The following is an 18,697-nucleotide window of genomic DNA, read 5'->3' on the forward strand; positions in this document are numbered from 1 at the left end:
CGAGCAACCCGTGTCGATGTAAACAAAACTCATGGTTTATTGATATAAAAGGAGGCTTGAGAACCGCAAAATTGAAAAAAAAAAGTAACTCAGCACCACAGATTATCAAAAATGATTATAAAACACTTACTAGTTTACAAGCAGCTCCCCCACAAGAAAGTATCTCCTACACCTGACTGAGGAGTGCCCAGAGGGCCCCCAACCTGCCGATCCAACGAACTACACCCCCCTAGGCCGCCCCTTGCCCAGTAGCAAAGATGCTTTTCGCCTTTCTCGTGGTCTGCACGGGTTCACCTTCACAATTTGTTATAGTGGATTGATTGGTGAATGCCAAGATAGAATAGATCATGGGTACCTGTACTTAGAATAGGGACAGTGCGATAGGAACACCCCTGTAGACGCCCCCTTTCAGAATTTGAAAAGAAAAACAAGATGTAATACACTGCACCAACCACTAGATGGCAGCCTACTCAAAGCATGTGAATTTAAGCAGATTCACAAGCCTTACAAATCTCTATATACAGGTGGAGGTTAAGGGGCTGGTAGGTGCGAGATAAAGAGGGGGTGCCCAAGGTGGGGGAAGGGTGGCAGGGCAGTGTGGGTCCCCTCTATTATAAGAAAGAAGACACCAGGTATATAGCACAGGTGAAACTACCACAACCAAACAATCCACTATAAACATTGCAGAGATGAAACCAAACAGAATCCTCTCTCATGTGTTCTCTAATCCGTTTCATGTGTGCAAACAAGCTTTCTGCACATGTATTTCTTCCTCCCCTCTTGATATACACACACGCCCCGTTTCCCCTCTAAAGTGAGACGTTGAGATGGGGCCTGCGAGAGCTGGAAGGGGCTCTAGAGTACCGTGCTGAGTGTATGCCCGCCAGGTGCCTGGCCGCTTATTCGGGCAGGGGTCCTAAAGAGCCACTGTTGAGCACAGATAGTATGGTGACGCCAGCTTGTGTGTCATGTTCAATGTATCTCCTCCGTCTCACTGTGTTACTATGGCATATCTTGGGGGCAGTGGTTACTATAGAATAGCAACAAGGCATAGTAAAGAGCGGACTGTGGCATTTATTGAGGGTCGCTTGGCTGGGCTGTAGAATATTGCAAGAGCTGGACCTAGTGTCGCCCTAATCAGTGGAGGAAAGAGAACTCTCTGGGAAACTCCCATCCGGCATAACGAGCACAACAGAGTTCTCCAATTGGAGCAACTGCTGTTTGAAGTGCTAGCTAGGTGCAAGAAAGTGCCATTATTGAATTTAATCGCAAGGACCTCTGGTCGCGCGCTGTGTGACAGTCATGGGCCAGAAGCTGCCTTACGGTACTTCTCATGATAAAGTGCATATAGGATAATTTTACTGAAGTGACCACCTGCAGCCCCCTCCATATGTTTTTTACTACAACTCCCATCAGGCCTAGCTGGCATATTCAAGGGTGAGGGCTCATGGAACCTCTGCATTTGTAGCGCGATAGAAGGAATGGATCCAGAGTGCCATTGAGAGGGCTCCGATACCGCTGCTTGCTACGGGACCCACGTGACTGTGCGCAGGTGCACCTGTATGGGAGAGGCAGGCGCATGTGGGCAGCAATTCCCGAGAACTGGAAACGGATGTCGAGTAATCAACCAATGAACGAGGCGTCAGGAGGAGTGTCTGTTTAGTGGCATCGGGGGCTAGAACCACAGTGCCCGTCTGCAGCCGGTGTACCGCAGAGGCAACCGTGGGAGTGGTGGCGACTCAAGAAATAGCCTAGTAAAAGAGTGGTGCCGCGACCCTCAAGAATGTATGGCCGAGGGTCTTCACGGCCCCTTCTCAGCACACAGTAAAGTTGCAGCGTTCGAGGGAAAGGAACCAGCCATGCCTGAAGGGCCACAGGGAAAGAAACAGGACCCCACAAGGGATGGGTAAGTGAGGGGCTTTGCTGATCAGAGAGAAGGGAACAAGGGCCTGGAGTTGCAAAGGATATGGTATATTTTAAGGTTTTGTACGGGTGCCAGAGAACTGAAAATAAACCGGTGTTCAAGGGATACAACGAAAGACGAGGTACCGATGTCTACAAATTAGGATATGACAAACAGAAAAGAAATACAAAGAATAGCCACAATTGGGTGTGGCAGGAATGATGCAGGACAACTAATGATGCAGGACTGGCAGCACAAGGGATCATTAATGACCAGCTCCCAAAGGGCTAGTAATGGGACACAGTTGATAAGATCCATTACAAGGTCAGGGGTAACTAGAACGGCAGCTTGCGAGGCAATTAGGGTGGCTCCCGCGTACAAGGGAACCGGTCTTTCTATGGGATACACCAACCAAACCTTTGCATATAAGACGGGGTTCCCATCCATATGACCGATGAGCAAAGATTCCACCCCAATACATAAGCACTGAATGGATGGCATACCGCACCTCACTCATGTACACAACAGCTATGCAAGGAGGGGTAACACCAGGTGTTGGGGGCACAGTGGCTCAATTTTAGTCCATAAACAGTAAACGTGATTACCAGCTGCAGATTACAGCACTACTAGGCTATCCCCTGCCTAGTGTAGTGTACAAGTTACAGCGAGGTGCCAGAATCAAGGCGCTGATACAAATATAAGAATTTGAGACCAATAAAATACAATAAGGAGTTACAATGATATGAACAGAATAAAGGTTTAATTTGTCTTTCTTTGATTATTTAGATGTGCCAACACGTGTTTCGACCTTTGTGGTCTTTCTCAAGGCAAGTTAACAATGTCTTCCTCTGAATTTTTACAACACAAAGATTCGTATAACATGATCACATGTTCATAGAATCATATTTAGTAAAGAACAGAACAAAGCAAAAACCCAAACAGATTGAAAAGAAATATATCAAATGCAGTAATGATTAGATCTATGCTATATACATGCATCGTATTTGAGGGATTGCACAGAAACTCTTCTTACCCTACAGGGGATCCCATGGGAACCACACTACCAATTAGCAACACTAGATGTCACAGTCACTGTATACGTCAATTCAGCATAGCTTGGCAATTGAGACATTACACTTTGTATTTTGTAACTTTACAGCCTCACACAGATGTCACGTAGACATGATTAAAGCATTTCTACAATTTACACTTGATCATAACCAATTTCTTTTCAATGAAGACTACTATGCTCAAGTAAAAGGAGTAGCCATGGGAGCAAAATATGCACCTTCCCTGGCAAACCTCTTTATGGGGTATTTCGAAAACCAACCATGTGTACAACCACAAAGACTATGGCACTAAGATTATACTTTGGAAAATATTTATTGACAATGTTTTGGTAATCTGCCATGGCTCCAGGGATAACTTTGACTCATTTGTAATACATCTCAATAATAACACCTTTGGCATTGAATTCACAGAGTGTATAGACCCATGTACAATAGACTTTCTAGACCTCAGAATCTATGTCGACAATGAAGCAATACAACCACAAACTTTTAGGAAGCCGAGAGAGGTTAATTCAACACTGCACGCTATGAGCTGTCACAAGAAAGCCACGATTGAGAACATTCCGGTTGGTAAATTCTATCGGGCTAAAAGAAATTGCAGTTCACTAGAGACTTACAAACGAGAGTGCGATTTACTCAGTCGAAGTAAAGGAAGTGCATAGCAAATGCTTGGGCTAAGAAAGACCCTATTCAAAGAAAAGACATGTTACAACCCAAAATACAAGGCCCCAACAGAGAACCAAGAGGAGTGAACTTCATTACCACTTCTCGCACAATAGTAATTGGATGTATGGCATGCTTAAAAAACATCGGCATTTGCTCATGCTAGATCCTGATCTTAAAGGATATATTGGGAACAGCCCCAATTTTATTTTTACAAGGGCGCCAACCCCCAAAAGCAAATGAAGGCCTTCAGTAACGACCACAAGCAATTGGTTAAAGGGCACGCTACAGGTTTCCACAAGCGTGGCCCTTGCAGTGTATGCAAATGTGCTGTATCAGCATGAACATCATTTACATGTCATGGAGGTATTCTGAAAGAACTGATTTCATACATTGTAGATCCAAGTTTATTGTGTACGGAATTCGCTGCATCTGTGGCAAAGTATACATTGGGAGCACCATCCATGAATTACAAGTCCATTTAAGAGAACATTTGTCCAGCTTAGGAAGCCAAGATCCCAAATTGCTGCTAGCGCAACATTGGCAAGAGCATCATCAGATGACAAATAAAGAAGACATTCATTTTATTGGTCGACCAAAGACGACGACTCCTCTGACAATTAGAATCTTGTATGATATGGAAAGTACGTTGTATTACCTTAGATCTCAAAGTACACGAGATGAATGTCTTTCTTTAAATCTAGAACTGTATATAGCATTGGTATAATCATTGCTTGTTCATAGGTCTCTCTTACTTGAACTGCGATCTATTCCAGATATCATGATTTGTTTTCAAGCAATCAATGTATTTGACAAGTATGCAACTATCATTATGTGCAGTGTTTTCCTCACCCACACAGAGTTCATCAAGGGGTTATTTCCAGAGGACATAAATCAAAGGCTTGGAATCTACTGAGCTCAACAGGGGCCTGAAGCCAGGTCATATGTAAACTGTTCATAGGGTTATCAACATTACACATGGACCAATTATTAAGAGTAGGCATTGGAGGCAGCACACGCCATACAGTCTGAGCAAATCAGGCAGACATAATTAATATAAAAAAATCAAACTTGTATAGTGCCAAATTTTGATGGACAGCCGATTTAAATGTTTTAGGACATTCCGTGTCATCAAAATATTGCAAAGCATCGGCACGCCAAACACACTCACAATGGGTACAATATCTTTTAATTGTCCCCATTCTTGAATGCCCATACAGGTCAAATATTCACATTTAACATAATGCAGACTATCGGAAGTCCTTAATAATGGGCTAATACCTAATTTAGGGTTGGACGGCGTCCTTTGTAAGTTCCATTTTTAAATCACATTGAACGATATCCCGTAAAAATACATCATTTAAAATCAGGAAATCTAGACATGCAGGAGCAATTATGGATCATTTAATGGTTATACAGCTGCTCAATAGTAGTCACAATTTCAACAACTCGTCCGGTAACTTACGTTACGCGGACATAGCACCTGACCCTGGTAATGCAGGGCATGCAATACGAAACGCAGTATTTTAAGTAAGATTCAAAGATGGTACCCGCAACACAACACACACGGACGCCGGCTGATGGTAAGGTCGCCGCTGAAGGGACCCGCAAACGTGCATAACAAGTAAGCCTCGTCCCCCAAGTATTGTACTTTTTGGTTCTCTGATAGTGCTCAGACGTGTCATTTATACACAGGGCCTCATTACACGGTAGGCGGTAAGGGTTTACCGGTACCAGTATTTTACCGGTACCGGTAAACCCTTACCGCCTTACTACGAGGTCCCTTTGCGGGTTGGAGAATTTAACGCCGGCTTTTTGCAGGCGTTAAAAACCTACCCGCAAAAGGACCAGGGAGCTAATTACGGTACCGCAATTTGCGGTGCCGTAATTAGCACCTTCCCCATTCCCATTTGCCCTATGGGGCAAAAATGGGAATGGGGAAGGGCAATGGGGGAAGGGGGAATTACCGCCCCACCAACCTTGGAATAGGGCGGTAATCCCCCTTTCCACCAAGGCGGTGCTGGTATTTTACTGGCATGGACAGCACCTTGGTCCACCGCCGTCCGTGTAATGAGGCCCACAGTCTTTTTATTTGATCAAGGGACGTGCTACAGTAGATTACGGGACCACACGCTCTCGGAACGCGACAATGTAGGAAGTATTTCTTGGACCCGTTTATTGTCAGGTGAGCTTTCAGATGTTATTTCAGTAGCATGCTAGCATGATGCCCGCTAAATTCACAAAAGGAATGCCCACCCATTTCGTGATCTGTCTATGTTGATACACTCGAACATGGAATTTAATTTGATTTGATGAGTATTAATATGGTGAAACGGTACCACTACTAGTGCATGAGGAGCACTTAAAAGTCGGAATTATTCAATACATAAAAATGATAGTGCTACCAGAGAGTTAATGGTGATAACCCTATCACACCAGTAATGCCATGACTAGCAAACTATTTCACGGGAGTCATTGCAGCAGGCTCACCTTGCCGCTGCTTACACCAGGCGCGGTGCAATTAACAATCAAGTCCTCGGCTGAGGTGTACATTTTTGGTCCTTTTAGAATGATGTATATGGTGGATTCCCCCAACTGAATCTTGTCGCTAGGAGCGCGGTCACATAGTGGGTACGTAACTGGGGTTCATATGTGGCACATAGTGCCCAGATAAGTGTGGCTTCAGGGCTTTGTGAGCAAAGTATGGTTCAGACCACGTGCTCTGCATAATACATGGAATCGGACGGGCCTTCTAGTACTCCTTGTATTGTTGATTATAGACTTCCCATAATGTTTACCTTTAATAGCATTAGAAAGGTAATAACGACCTGTGGGATTCAGCCTCGGTTTGTATTAGAATTTTGGCATACAGTTGCCACCAGGATTTCAGTATTGAGGTGGTCATGTTGATGCAGTAAATGGACATTCTATCATATAGTAATAGATACAGTGTTGGCAATCATCGGCAAGAATGCTAAATCAACAATCTGCTAAACTCATACCTGTCTATATACATTTGTGTCTCCTCCCTTACACAGTCTTCCTCCCTCTTCACTTTACTGGTGTTATGCATCAATGGATTCAAATTCTTTGCATTTGATATTTTTATTTTCAATCTGTTTGGGTTTTTGCTTTATCTGTTCTTTACTGAATATGACTCAATGAACATGTGACCATTTTATATGAATCTTTGCGTTGTAAAAACTTAGATAACAACATTGTTGACTTGCCTTGAGAAAGGCTACAAAGGTCGAAACACGTGTTGGCACGTCTAAATAATCAAAGAAACACAAATTAAACCTTTATTCTGTTCATGTCATTGTAACTCCTTATTGCATTTAATTGGTCTCAAATCCATATATTTGTATCAGCGCCTTGATTCTGGCACCTCATTGTAAATTCACGAACACAACACCTGGAAGCATGACACACCCAACTGCAATCGCTGGGAGGAGTATCCGTCTACAGAGTTGAGAGAAAACTAGAGTCCACGGTCATTAACCCCAGAGATGGAAGCCCATATGAGTATGATGGAGAGATGAATCGCTCAATCTCAAGCAGAGCAAACCATTTTGGAGCCGACGGCATGGACATAGTCACCAAAAGCCTGGTACGTCAGCCGAACATTTTTAGGAGACAAATGCACTGAGAGAGTCACATGGATGGCGGTAGCTTGCTGTAGGTGCAACAGGGTGCACTGCTAGCATTCGGAGAAGGTCTGTCGGATTAGGACAGCAAACATGGGAATTACCAGTTAAAGAGAACAGTCATATGCTGGCTTAGAAAGGATTTCAACCTTTTCCCCAACAAATACCAATTAGCTGGATCTTATCAGACGAATGATAATCCGTTCCGGATTCTAGCTCCCAGAAATCAATCCGCCTCTCACTAGTTTGGGGAATGAGTAGTGTAGAGCAGATGCTGCTCTCTAGAGCCTGGTCTGCAGAGTGACGCTGGAGCTTATACTTAACCTACCTTGGGCTGGGTTTGGTAACTGCTGCATGGACCATACATGTAACCTCGTAAGAGATTTGAAGGCTACCGGCAGCCAGTACAAGAATTAGGTTTCTCTTTCACTGCGGAATCGCTGTCTCAGGCCCCTCAGGGCCCGAGGCAGCAAGAACCACCAGGTCCACCCGGTCTTAAAGCATCAAGACCATGAAGGTCATCAGGCCCGAGACCGTGAGCCAATCAGGCCCTGTTTCTAGCAGAAGAGCGACTGCGCATGATTTTAGACAGTTCTCCTCAGAGGACCCAATCGCTACCTAGATTTCCCCCACTCAAAAACAACATGTGGAATTGAAGTGTGTGTGTGTGTGCGGGATCATGCTCGGTCATCATATAGATTGGACAAGGCAGGCTGTTTTAATGACTTGAGCCGGAACTGTCCACATTAAAAGGTGATGCCAAGCGCAATCTAAGAAGCCCCGATGAGCGACCCCTACTTTCAGCCCGCACCAGATCATTGCAAGGCCAGGAGACAGCAGTGGTGGGGCCACAGTGAAATCTGGAACCACATTGAACAGGATCCAGAGTCTCACACTCTACAGGGGACTTGGAATTTCTGCTGTGACCTCTCCTTTCACAATGTGGGAGCTGCACAGAGACTGATTCCTGGCCCCTTGACACTGGCAATCGGTGGGACCAAAGACACATCAAAATGGAAAGAGACTTGCGACGAAGCTCTGCTGCAGCTTGTATGGTACTGCAATATCAGGCAGGGCAGTGATGCAGCAACCATGACAAGCGCAGAGTCGGCACATTCTTGGTGGGGTGTTCGGCAGTCGCCTAGAACTGAGGGGAGTACAGGACTGCCTGCAAGGGAGGAGATTGTGTACTGCAATAAAGCAGCAGAGTCACATGCGAGGAGGATAGACAATGCCGTACAGTGCATCAATGGAACTCAGAGGCTTTTTACACGTCTGTGTACAGAGTTAGTAAGGTTAAAATATACGATAGCCTGGAAATGGGGCGTTAGTGGAATGCGACTGTCACTATAGGATAAATGGATGTAAAGTAGAGGCAATCTGGAAAGATCTCCTCCTCTAGGCGCTCCAATCAATGCACAAGTCAGTGTTAGTGAGATTTAAAGCGAGGAACGTGATGCTTAGTAATTTAGAAATACACGAGTGATGAGTGAGGGTACCACCTGTACTCCTATCCTTATGAGCTGGAACATTCCACCGGCAAATAGTACACCCCAGAGAAGACAAAACATCATGAGTCCATGCACTCATGAGAAAACAAAACTGCTAGTCCACTGCAGAGACACGGATCTGAAGGACTTCCATGATAGAGCAACGAGCTAGTCTCCAGTGCAGGGCGCTGAGCTTATAGTATGGGTCAGCAGGCTAGCGGGCTGGACTCCACTGCAGTGCACAGAGTTCATAGTGTGTGAGGGCAGCACAGCGGGCAGGACTCCAATGCAGGGCACAGAGTTCATAGTGTGTGAGGGCAGCACAGCGGGAAGGACTCACTGCCAAGGCGCTGAGTTGAACGATATCCTGGATAATCCTTCGGAAGGGGCAGATCTCCACTGTGGGTCAGCTGAGTTCAAAGGTCCCGTGGATAGTCCTGTGTAAGTGGTAGGCCTCGAGTGAAGGTCAACATAGTTTAAGGGCTCCCAGTACAGGGCAGTAGTGGTTGAGCTGTAGCACAGTGTAGCAGAACTGAACGGCTTCAAGTACAGGACAGTGGAGCAGTTGGGTATCAGGGCATTAAGATGCCTTAGAGGACGCCAGTGCAGAGCAGGCCTGTTGAAAGATTAGCTGTGCAGCGTAGTGAAGTGCGTCCAACAAGCAGCCGGGGGGTTGAGGGTCCTGCAACACTGAGCGTTCTGGTTAGAAACCTTCAGTTGCAAACAAGAGAGGTGAATGGCTTGCATTACAGAGCACTTTACAGGAAAGACCTCCGGGTTAGCTTTCAGTGGTCGAGTCAAGCCCTGCCAATGGAAAGCGATTAAGGTGAAAGACCTGAAGCCTGGGTTAGTAAAGTTGAGAGCCGTAATCGTAGCGTTATTGCTTTGAAAGCCGGGTGCAGCCGGGCAGGCGACATGGAAGGTCACATAGTGCAGCAGCAGACGCCTCCGACAGCATCATCTGAAGAGAGTTCCTGAAGACAGCAAGGCGTGTCCTAAAGACCACTGGCCCTCAGACCTAAAGGGGAGCAGTGGCTGGAGGCCACCAGGATGAAAGGTCAAGATCCGACGGTGTGACTCGTGTCCCCTCTCAGACCTGAAAAAGAATAAACAGTCATTAGGAGTGGGGATTCTCAATTGAAAGCAGCAGAAAGCTCACCCTATATGGGGATTAAGAGGTTACAATGTCTCGCTTCCTAAGGTGGTGTATCTTCTGTAAAGAGTTCCTCATCCCAGGGTTACCTCATTCTAAGACATCCCATCTTCTTACTCAAGGTAATCGCCTTCCCCTATAGGGACATCGGAACAGGGCAATCGCTGGTAGCTCGAAGTGGGTGTCCTTCGCAAGACCAGCTGTGTCAACTGTCTGCTCTCAACACAAAGCCGCTAAACCCTTGGGTCATACCAAGCCAACGATCACAAGGTCTCCCATAACAGCGCTCATTGCAAGCAGCCCTACTGTAGGTCAGGACATTCTCCATTGGCTACAATACGATGCCCAATCACTGCCAGTGGTCTGGACTAACCAGTCTGCTAATGCAAGGTCTCAGACATGCGAAGAAGAGCAGTTTAGGACATTCCAACCAAGTCATCGCATGGATCAAGTCCCACATACAACGTTCTCTTCCGGCTTCCATGAGATCCCTTGGTACAGTCCCGATTCAAAACGATCCCACATTCATTCATGTAAAGTTACTGTGCGTTATACGAGGGGCCGCTGCCATTTGCACGGTCTCCTGGCACTCTGGCAATTATGAAGAGGGGTGAGTGGCAGTGGTTAGCAAGGGGAGGAGGGAATGATAGTTGGCCTTTTAGTTCTGTTGAGGCATGCAGTTCGTAGGTTCTCTGATCCCTGCAGCTGGCTTTCTGAGTTTTGTGTGTTAAGTACGCCGAGAGGCACGTGGTGCTAAGATGCATTGGCTGACACTGCAATATGTAAGTTGCTTAGAACAATGTGGCATTCTGAGGTTCAGTGTCCATTGCGAGGGGCATTCAATTGCTCAGTGGGGGTGGTTCAGTTGGTGTGTCTACTGTAAGCGTGGTAGAGCTTTGCGGCTAACTTGGCGCATCAATCTGGGGTGGTCACAGTGAACTCTTGGTGGGATTGCCCCTTGAGCGACCTCCCGGATGTGGTGTCCTGTGCTGGTGATGAGAGGTCATCATGAGGCCCCCTAATGTGGCCTGAGATCTATGGCAAAGGGGAGAGGGTAAGACGCGTGAGAACAGGCAGCAGTGGGCACCAAGTAGACAGTGGGTGGGACCAATAACAAGGCAGGTCACGAAGGAGGAGAACTTTTAATTCATTAATCTTTTATAACAGGCTCAATACCAAAGACCAGTCTGTAAGCACTGTGACTGCGTGTCTCTGCGCTGTCTTGCTTCCAAGACAAGCACGTTGCCCCTGAGCTATCCTCCAGACTCCCGACTTTGAACGCATTCATTAATACTGAAAGGACCCATGTGATGCTTACAGGAGGGAAGTAAAAGAACTTGAATTTTAGCATGAGAAGGTAAATCTTGCAACTTGACCTCAATGTCCTCGGTCTCACTGAGACATGGTTCAGGGCCAGCTCCGTCACAAGCTTTGACACTCTCCTTCCTGACGGCTACAAGATCATCTCTGCTCCCAGGTCAAACTGTTCCGGAGGGGGTGTAGCCCTGATCTTCCGAGTGGATTCCTGCCTCTGTCATTCCTACGCAGGGCTACTCCTCTTTTGAATGCCTCATCTGCAGGCTCTCTCTCTCTCCTAGCCATTCCCTTACTGTGGCTACCATCTACCAACTACCTGGTCAGATCTCCTTCCTCTCTGAGTGGGCCGACCTCTCCTCTACCCTCCTATTCTCGACCACTCAACTCCTCCTTCTTGGAGACTTCAACATCCACCTGGATGCTTCCAGTCCCTCCTCTGCACTCTTTCTCGATCTTTGCAACTCTCTCTCACTCTCTATTCTCCCCTCTGGCCCCACTCACTCTGCAAGGCACACGCTGGATGTTCTGATCTCCTCAGGCCTTCCCCTTTCTATCCCTCTCACCACTCCTCTCTCCTGGAGTGATCACGTTCTCCTTTCTTCCCAGCTCGCCCTCTCTACCCCTCAGGCCAAGCAAACCCCAGCACTGCCATCTTCCCTTCTTGGTCATCGGACCCATGAAGCGCATGTCAGTTGAGGCTTTCGCTGTCACTTTCTCACCTCCCTCCCCCGTTTGCTGACTCACACCCTGACACAGCCCTTTCCATGCTCCACTCTGCTATATCTGAAACTCTAGACGCTCTTGCCCCTGTCATGAGGTTCCACCTGAAGCCCAAAGCCAATTGCAACTCCTGGTATGACTCAGACCTCGTCACCCTTAAACGCAAGTGCAGGGTGGCTGAGAGGAAACAGCGTGCTTCATGTACATCCTCTGACAACCTGACCTGCCGCCTACTCCAAAGGCAATACCGGATCTCTGCCCGCACAATGAAGAGAGCCCTCATCAAAACCCACGTCTCTGCAATCTCTGTAGCATCAAACAACTTGGCTGAAATGTTCAGAATATACAAGGAACAAGCCAATCATCCACAGTCTCTACCTCTCCTGTCCCTTCCCAAGCCCTCTGCACGGCACCGACTTCTCACTTTATCTCTAAAACTCAGGACATCCTGTCCTCACTCTTCTCCTCTCTCCTTCCTCCCTTTACTCCCTGCTCTTCCCCTGGCCCTTCTTCGGCCACCTCTCCCCCTGACTTCTCTGCATTTCCCCTGTTCTCCCCAGACGAGGTGTCTAGACAAGTCCAATCTATGAAAGTCTCGTCAAAACATGTTCATCCCTGTTCCTCCAAAACCATCAAGGACCACATTGACTCCCTGGCTCTTGCCCTGGCTGACTTCTAAAACCACTCCTTCACCACTGGAGTCTTCCCTTCCCCCCCTGAATCACTCCAGTGTGCACCCTCTCCTTAAGAAACCCTCTGCCGACCCTCTTGCCCAGCTAACTATCGCCAAATCTCCATCACTCCTTTCCTGGGCTAACAGTTGGAAAAGCTGCCCATCTCCCAGCTCAATCTTCACACTGAATCTGTTGGTTGTCTCCATGATCATTAGTCTGGCTTCAGAGCTGCCAGAAGCACGGAAACTGCTCTCCTGAACATCTGTGAAGACCTGCTCTACAACCTTGATTCCAACACCCCGTGTCCTCATTTTACTTGATCTCTCTTCTGTCTTTGACACAGTCAACCATGCCATCCTGCTCAACGGTCTCCGTGATAACCTGGGTATCACCGATCAGGCCCTGGCTTGGCTGACCTCTTTCCTAGCTGATCGACCCTCCCAGTTCAACTTGGGTCCTTCCTCTTCTCCATCTCTCTACCTGTGGTGTTCCCCAGGGGTCTAACCTCTCTCCATGGCTGTTCAACCAGTACATGGCACTTCTTGCCCACTGCATTGCCGCTCCCTGCCCCAACTTTCAGTGCTATGCGGATGACACTCAGGTCATTTTCAGGCTACCTTCGGCCTCCTCTTCTCCGTCTCTCATCACTGACTGTCTGCTATCCAGGAGTGGTGTGCGTCAATGATCTCTGCCTTAATGCCAGTAAGAATGAGTTTCTTCTCATCGGCACACCCAATCCCTCCTTTCCTGTCGCTGTCTGGCTGGCCTCTTTTGGCCCTCTTCCTGCTCCAACCTGCGAGGCAAAAAACTCAGGGTCATCTTCGACTCCACACTCTCCTTCTCTCCTCACACCTCTGACATCTCTAAGAAGTCTCACTACCAGCTGCACCTCCTCAGAGGTATTCTTCCTTTCCTCTTCTTCCCCCAGAAGCTCACCGTCTCCAGAGCTCTGGTTCTCTGTAGGCTGAACTATTGCAACAGTCTCTTTCTAATTCTGCCTGCTTCTACTCTCCGTCCTCTGCAACTCATCCAGAACAGGACTGCGAGACTTGTCCTTGGCCTCAAGCCCAGGAATCGTATCTCTCCAAGGCTGAAATCTCTGCATTGGCTCCCAGTGGCTGCAAGGATTAACTTCAAAACCCTCTGCATTGTCCATAAGGCCTTCTGGGGCCTGGGGCCTCAATACCTTCAACTCTCTCTTCCTAAAGATCTTCCTTCTCAAGCTCTTCGCTCATCCGCCTCCAACTCCCTACGGGTCAGACGCTTCTCCAAGCAATGAGTTGGCGGTAGTTCTCTTTCTTTCGCGGGGGCCTCCCTCTGGAACAGCCTCCTTGAAACTTGAGGAGCATCATCTCCGGTTCCAGAAGCACCTTCGTTTCTGCTTTTTCTCCTTGTCTCCCCTTCTGACTTCCTGGCTGATACTGAAACTGCACTGGTTACCTGGCCACCCTCTGATCTCGGCCCCAGGCCCCCTCTCCCACCAGTCACACTCCTGCATTGCTTTCCTGGCAAGTCCCGCACTTTGGGACTGTTTTTCTGTATCCCTACAGTCCCACTACCAGCACTTGACACCTGTTGTCTGCACTTACCCTTGCACTTGCCCCCTGCTGGCCTTACTTTTACTTTGTTATTTATCTTATTATCCCATCTACTGCACTGTCCCCTCCCACTCCCCATCCGCACTTTCCTCCTTCCCCTTCCCATGCACTTGCGCGATCTGATGGACACTTGGCCTAGTAGGGTCGTTGTCTGTCTTCCCTCTGTTCCCCCTCCCTTGCCACTTCACGCCTTGAAACACTTGTGTATAGGCGCGTTATAAATGCCATGTCATATCAAGTGTTAATACATTTCTCTACTGGGGGGAGGTCACTTATCTTTGGAGGGGAGGGGATTTGCCAAGTGAAATTCTTGGAAACAGCATATTGGAAGCCTAGGTACATTCTGGTTTTGAGCATTTTTCTGGTGGATTTTCATGCTATGGGGAGTACATTAAAATGTAACCATAAGAAAAGAGAATGAGCTTGTGAGCCAGGGAATTTTATAAGGTGGTCTCATGTTTTTTCCATGAAGTAAATTACTACGTGGTAATTTACTTTGTGGAAATTACATCGACAGTTTACTTCGACATTTATTTTTTGTGTTTTAAGTAGGTAAAAGGCGGGCGGGGGTGGGCTTATATTCGGGGTAAGGGTTAAAGTGAAGGGGGCACCCCCATAAAAATAAAATGTCAAAGTAAACTGTCGAAGTACTTTCCACAAATTAAATTACCACTAAGAAATTTAGTTGGTGGCAATGGCATAGAACCTTAGAAGGTATGTGGGATAGCATTCAAGGGTTTCTCTACCATCATGATATATGAGAATAGCGTATATGATTTGCATACTCATATCGTAGATATCCAATCCTCTCTCCAGAGCTTATGTTTAACACTGTTTGCATTAGAGGCCTCCACAGTAGACAAAACAGATTGGCAATAGGAGCACCACTTATTGAAGATGCTATCACTATTAAGCATCAATTATCTTAAGTGGCAGGTGTTAGGGAGAATTTTCAGTTTAGTGCTAAATTCCTCCCACCTTAGAGACCTCCAGCTCTTTTGCTAAACTTTGAGACTTTGAACTTCAAAAATTCTATGTGTTTTCGGCGTGTGTTTCTTTTGTTTAAGGAGTAGGAACAAACTCCATAGGCATCATCTTTTACATTGTGTCACACAGCACCTTCAGTGCAGTGGCACAGGGAAGTCTTTCAGATTTTCCAAAGGTTTAAATACCTTCTCTGGGATAAACGACTGTTTCCCAGAGCAGTTAAGTGAAATTGACTTTACTTACCATTGCAACTTGCTAGACCCAGCACACACTATCTTACAATAGAGTGCTGGAGTATGCCCTGTGTCTAGCTGCTCATATTACATATTTATATGCTACCCTTTCCTCACTGTATCCTACAGCCCCTTCTCCGGGCACTTACCTTGCACTTGCCACCAGCTGGCCCTATTTATCTTGTATTCTACTAACCATGTATTGCGCTCTCCTCGTACTTGCCACCAGCTGGCCCTATTACTTATCATGTATTCTACTAACCATGTACTGCACTTCCCCTCTCCCCTTCCCCTTGCACTTTTCCCAGTCCCCCTACCCTTGCACTTGCACGATCTGAATGACAGCTGGCCTAGTAGGATCGTTGTCTGTTCTCCCCTTGTTCCCCCCCTATCTCGTCGCGCCTTGAAACACTTGTGTATAGGCGCGTTACAAATGCCATATCATATCACTGAATTGCTGATGGCAGTGGTTTCGTTTTGATCTACCATGTTTCGCATTTACCGCGGCTGTTTGCAGCCTCTGGTAAAGCAACCGCGGGAGCCATCTTTTTCAAAATGGCACAGAGCCATCTTTGACTAATTGGTCCCCGGTCTTCTTTTTTTGCCATGTCTTTGTGGAAAGGTCCTTCTAGAGATTTTATCTGTGTGCCAAACCAGGTTTGATCTCTTTGTTCATTTGGCCTTTGGCGGGGTTTCTGAGTGAAACCCGCCTCTGGCTCCAGAGTGCTTGGGGTAGGCAGCAAATGAGGGAGGTGCCCGAAACTCCCTGTGCTTAGTCTCCTAGGAGACCCAAATGCACTCTGTTGATTTGCTGGCCGAATTGTCCGTAAAGGACAGCCAGCCTGTTGGGTGAGTGACAGCTAGGTTGGAATGAATGGGAGAGAACTGAAGGCAAGTCTTTTGACTTGGAAGGCAGAGTCAACCACTGGACGATGAGCTTGAAGAGGACGCCTGCTGCACCTCCTGGACCGTTGGTTTGCCTGGTGAAGCCCTGCTGCAGTGCCAACTTGCCAAGTTTGCACGGACAGAGAAGCTCCTGCAAGGACGACTTCTCCCTTTGAGTTGGTGGGACCAATCAACTCCAAAGTAAGCCACCTGGACATCCATCTCGGAGCTGGTTCAATTTCCACAGAGTTGCTGCTGGAAACCGTGGAGCCAGGGAGAGGAACACCAGATTGTGTGCATTGCTTTCAAGCTGGCCTAGAGCTTTTGGAAGATACTCCGGACTCCCAGGAAGCAGGACTGACCAAGTCTGAGCCCCCTCTCAGCAGAGTGCGGAACCACAGAAGCAAGGACAGTCCATCTTGACAGCCAGGAATCACATTGCTTCTATTTGCGGTAGTTGCGAGAAGCTGAAACGCGAAACAGCCACTGCAAGTGAAGTTTGCTTGTTGCTACTTTTGAAAGTCCCAGTGCATGTCTAGAGTACCCCGACGTCATCCCTCTTGTCCCAACAACAGGGGCCCAGGAACAGAAGTCATCACCTGCATCTTTTCTTCTTTACTAAGGTACTGTAACACAAGTCTAAGAGAACATACCTCTTACTGTAGAAGTGCTTGTAACTTCCACAACTCACAAGCCTAATCAGCTTGTGGCCCTACATTTGATTCTTCTTTTCATTAAAGACTCCTTAGAACTTGTGCAAATACTTTTCCATTTACTTGCCAAAAGTGCTTCATCCTATCCAAGACTTTTGCCCATTGATTTTGGCTTAGCCTATTGAATTGTATGACTCTTCTTAGATAATCTAAAAGTACTTACCTGCTTAAGAATATTTGTGGTCTCTTGTGTTCTAATAACCTTTGCCTTTTACCAACTTTTAAGAGTGTTCTGAATGTCAACAGTAAGATATTAATGTCCCCAGCACCCTTGCTATTGAAGTCATCTGTGGGTGTAGGTTGTGTATGTGGGCCATCCCAAAAGGGTCTTGTCTGATTCAGAATCTCAGAGTGTACAGTATTGAAGTGTATTTGTGTGTTGCTATTCTATTGCTTCCTTCTAAAGAAGGCTTTATAACTGACAGATAAATAAATGTATAATTGTCTAAGAAAGAAACTTTGAGTGTAAGAGTTTATTTGAATACCTGTAACTGTGAATCGGTGTGTAACTCCACTACTGCTCACATTTCCCCTCTTGAGATAAGCCTGGCTGCTCAACACGCTACCAAAACTGTGTAGTACAAGCTTATACCAAAGGTTGGTATGCCTATCCCTGTAGTCAGAGTTGTTTGTAGTGTTCCCAGAGGGTACTGCATAAAACTTTTGCCTAACAGCAGACAGGATCTTCCTGTACACAGATACGTTGCTATGGCCTCTAGGGACAATAGACCTAGCTCATAGCTAATTATCGGGGCTGGCACACCTTTTGGGAGGTGTAGGACTTGCCTCCAGAATATTCCTTCTAGTGAAGGAAAATACGATAGATCTACTATTGGTGATATGTCAGAACCATAAGACCGTATAAAAATGAATCATAGGGAGGGCAGAAAAATGACCATATTTACGATTAATAATGGAGGCCTGCGTCGCAAGTCTAATAGAATTTTGTTTTAACAAGGCTAAAAGGGCTGCGTTGCTGACACCGTTGCTTAAGGGAAAGCCCAAAAATGTTTAAGTATTTAAAATCTCAAGTTCGCAGTGGTTCAGATACCATTTAAAATGTGTATAGTTGTTCATCTTCCTCACCAGGTTATTCTTACTCGCATACGTTTGTAGCGCTGACAGCTGTCTTTGCAGACCTGTACGCGTTTGGGCAACAAAGGCCAAATCGTCTGCATATAAAAGCCAATTTACAGACTTTAGATCAAGACGTGGAGGGAACGAAAGGGCTTTCCCCAAGTCAACACCTATGTCAGAAATACATACATTAAAAAAGAAGGGGGGGTGCACGACCTCTATGCATTTCAATTGGCGATGCTAAAAAACCATCGCTATTTAATGAATTCTTAATAGGAGTATTAGAACATAGAGCAGAGATCATCTCTACAAGATACGGAGCGCCTCCACAAATGACTGCGGTTTACGCTATCAAATGCCATCGTAAAATCAACCAGAGCCAGATTACTTCCCCTTTTGTTAGAGAGAGAACCCACTTGAAGCAGATTTAGAATCAAACCATTGAGGGGTGTCCCTGTTTCCCTAGTAACACCTGTGTGAAATCTATCCATACAGGCTGACGATCCCACCCATTGGTAAAGGTGGGTTTCAAGCAAGGATGCAAAAAGCTTACTGGGGGTATCAAGC

At 46.6% G+C, this 18,697-nt stretch overlaps 1 protein-coding gene across 1 annotated transcript in view; it reads right to left on the reverse strand.

Moving 5' to 3' along the window:
- Positions 1 to 13: 13 nt before the first annotated feature.
- LOC138511196 (gamma-secretase subunit APH-1A-like) overlaps positions 14 to 18,697 on the reverse strand; it is a 240,900-nt gene continuing 222,216 nt past the window's right edge. Inside the window, exon 7 of the mRNA XM_069626715.1 lies at positions 14 to 9,869. Coding sequence (XP_069482816.1) covers positions 9,832 to 9,869 — 38 coding nt within the window. The 3' untranslated portion in view covers positions 14 to 9,831. The remainder of the gene's footprint in view (positions 9,870 to 18,697) is intronic.

This window comes from Ambystoma mexicanum, chromosome 6p, assembly GCF_040938575.1.
Source record: "Ambystoma mexicanum isolate Mex_15411 chromosome 6p, UKY_AmexF1_1, whole genome shotgun sequence".
NCBI lineage: Eukaryota > Metazoa > Chordata > Amphibia > Caudata > Ambystomatidae > Ambystoma > Ambystoma mexicanum.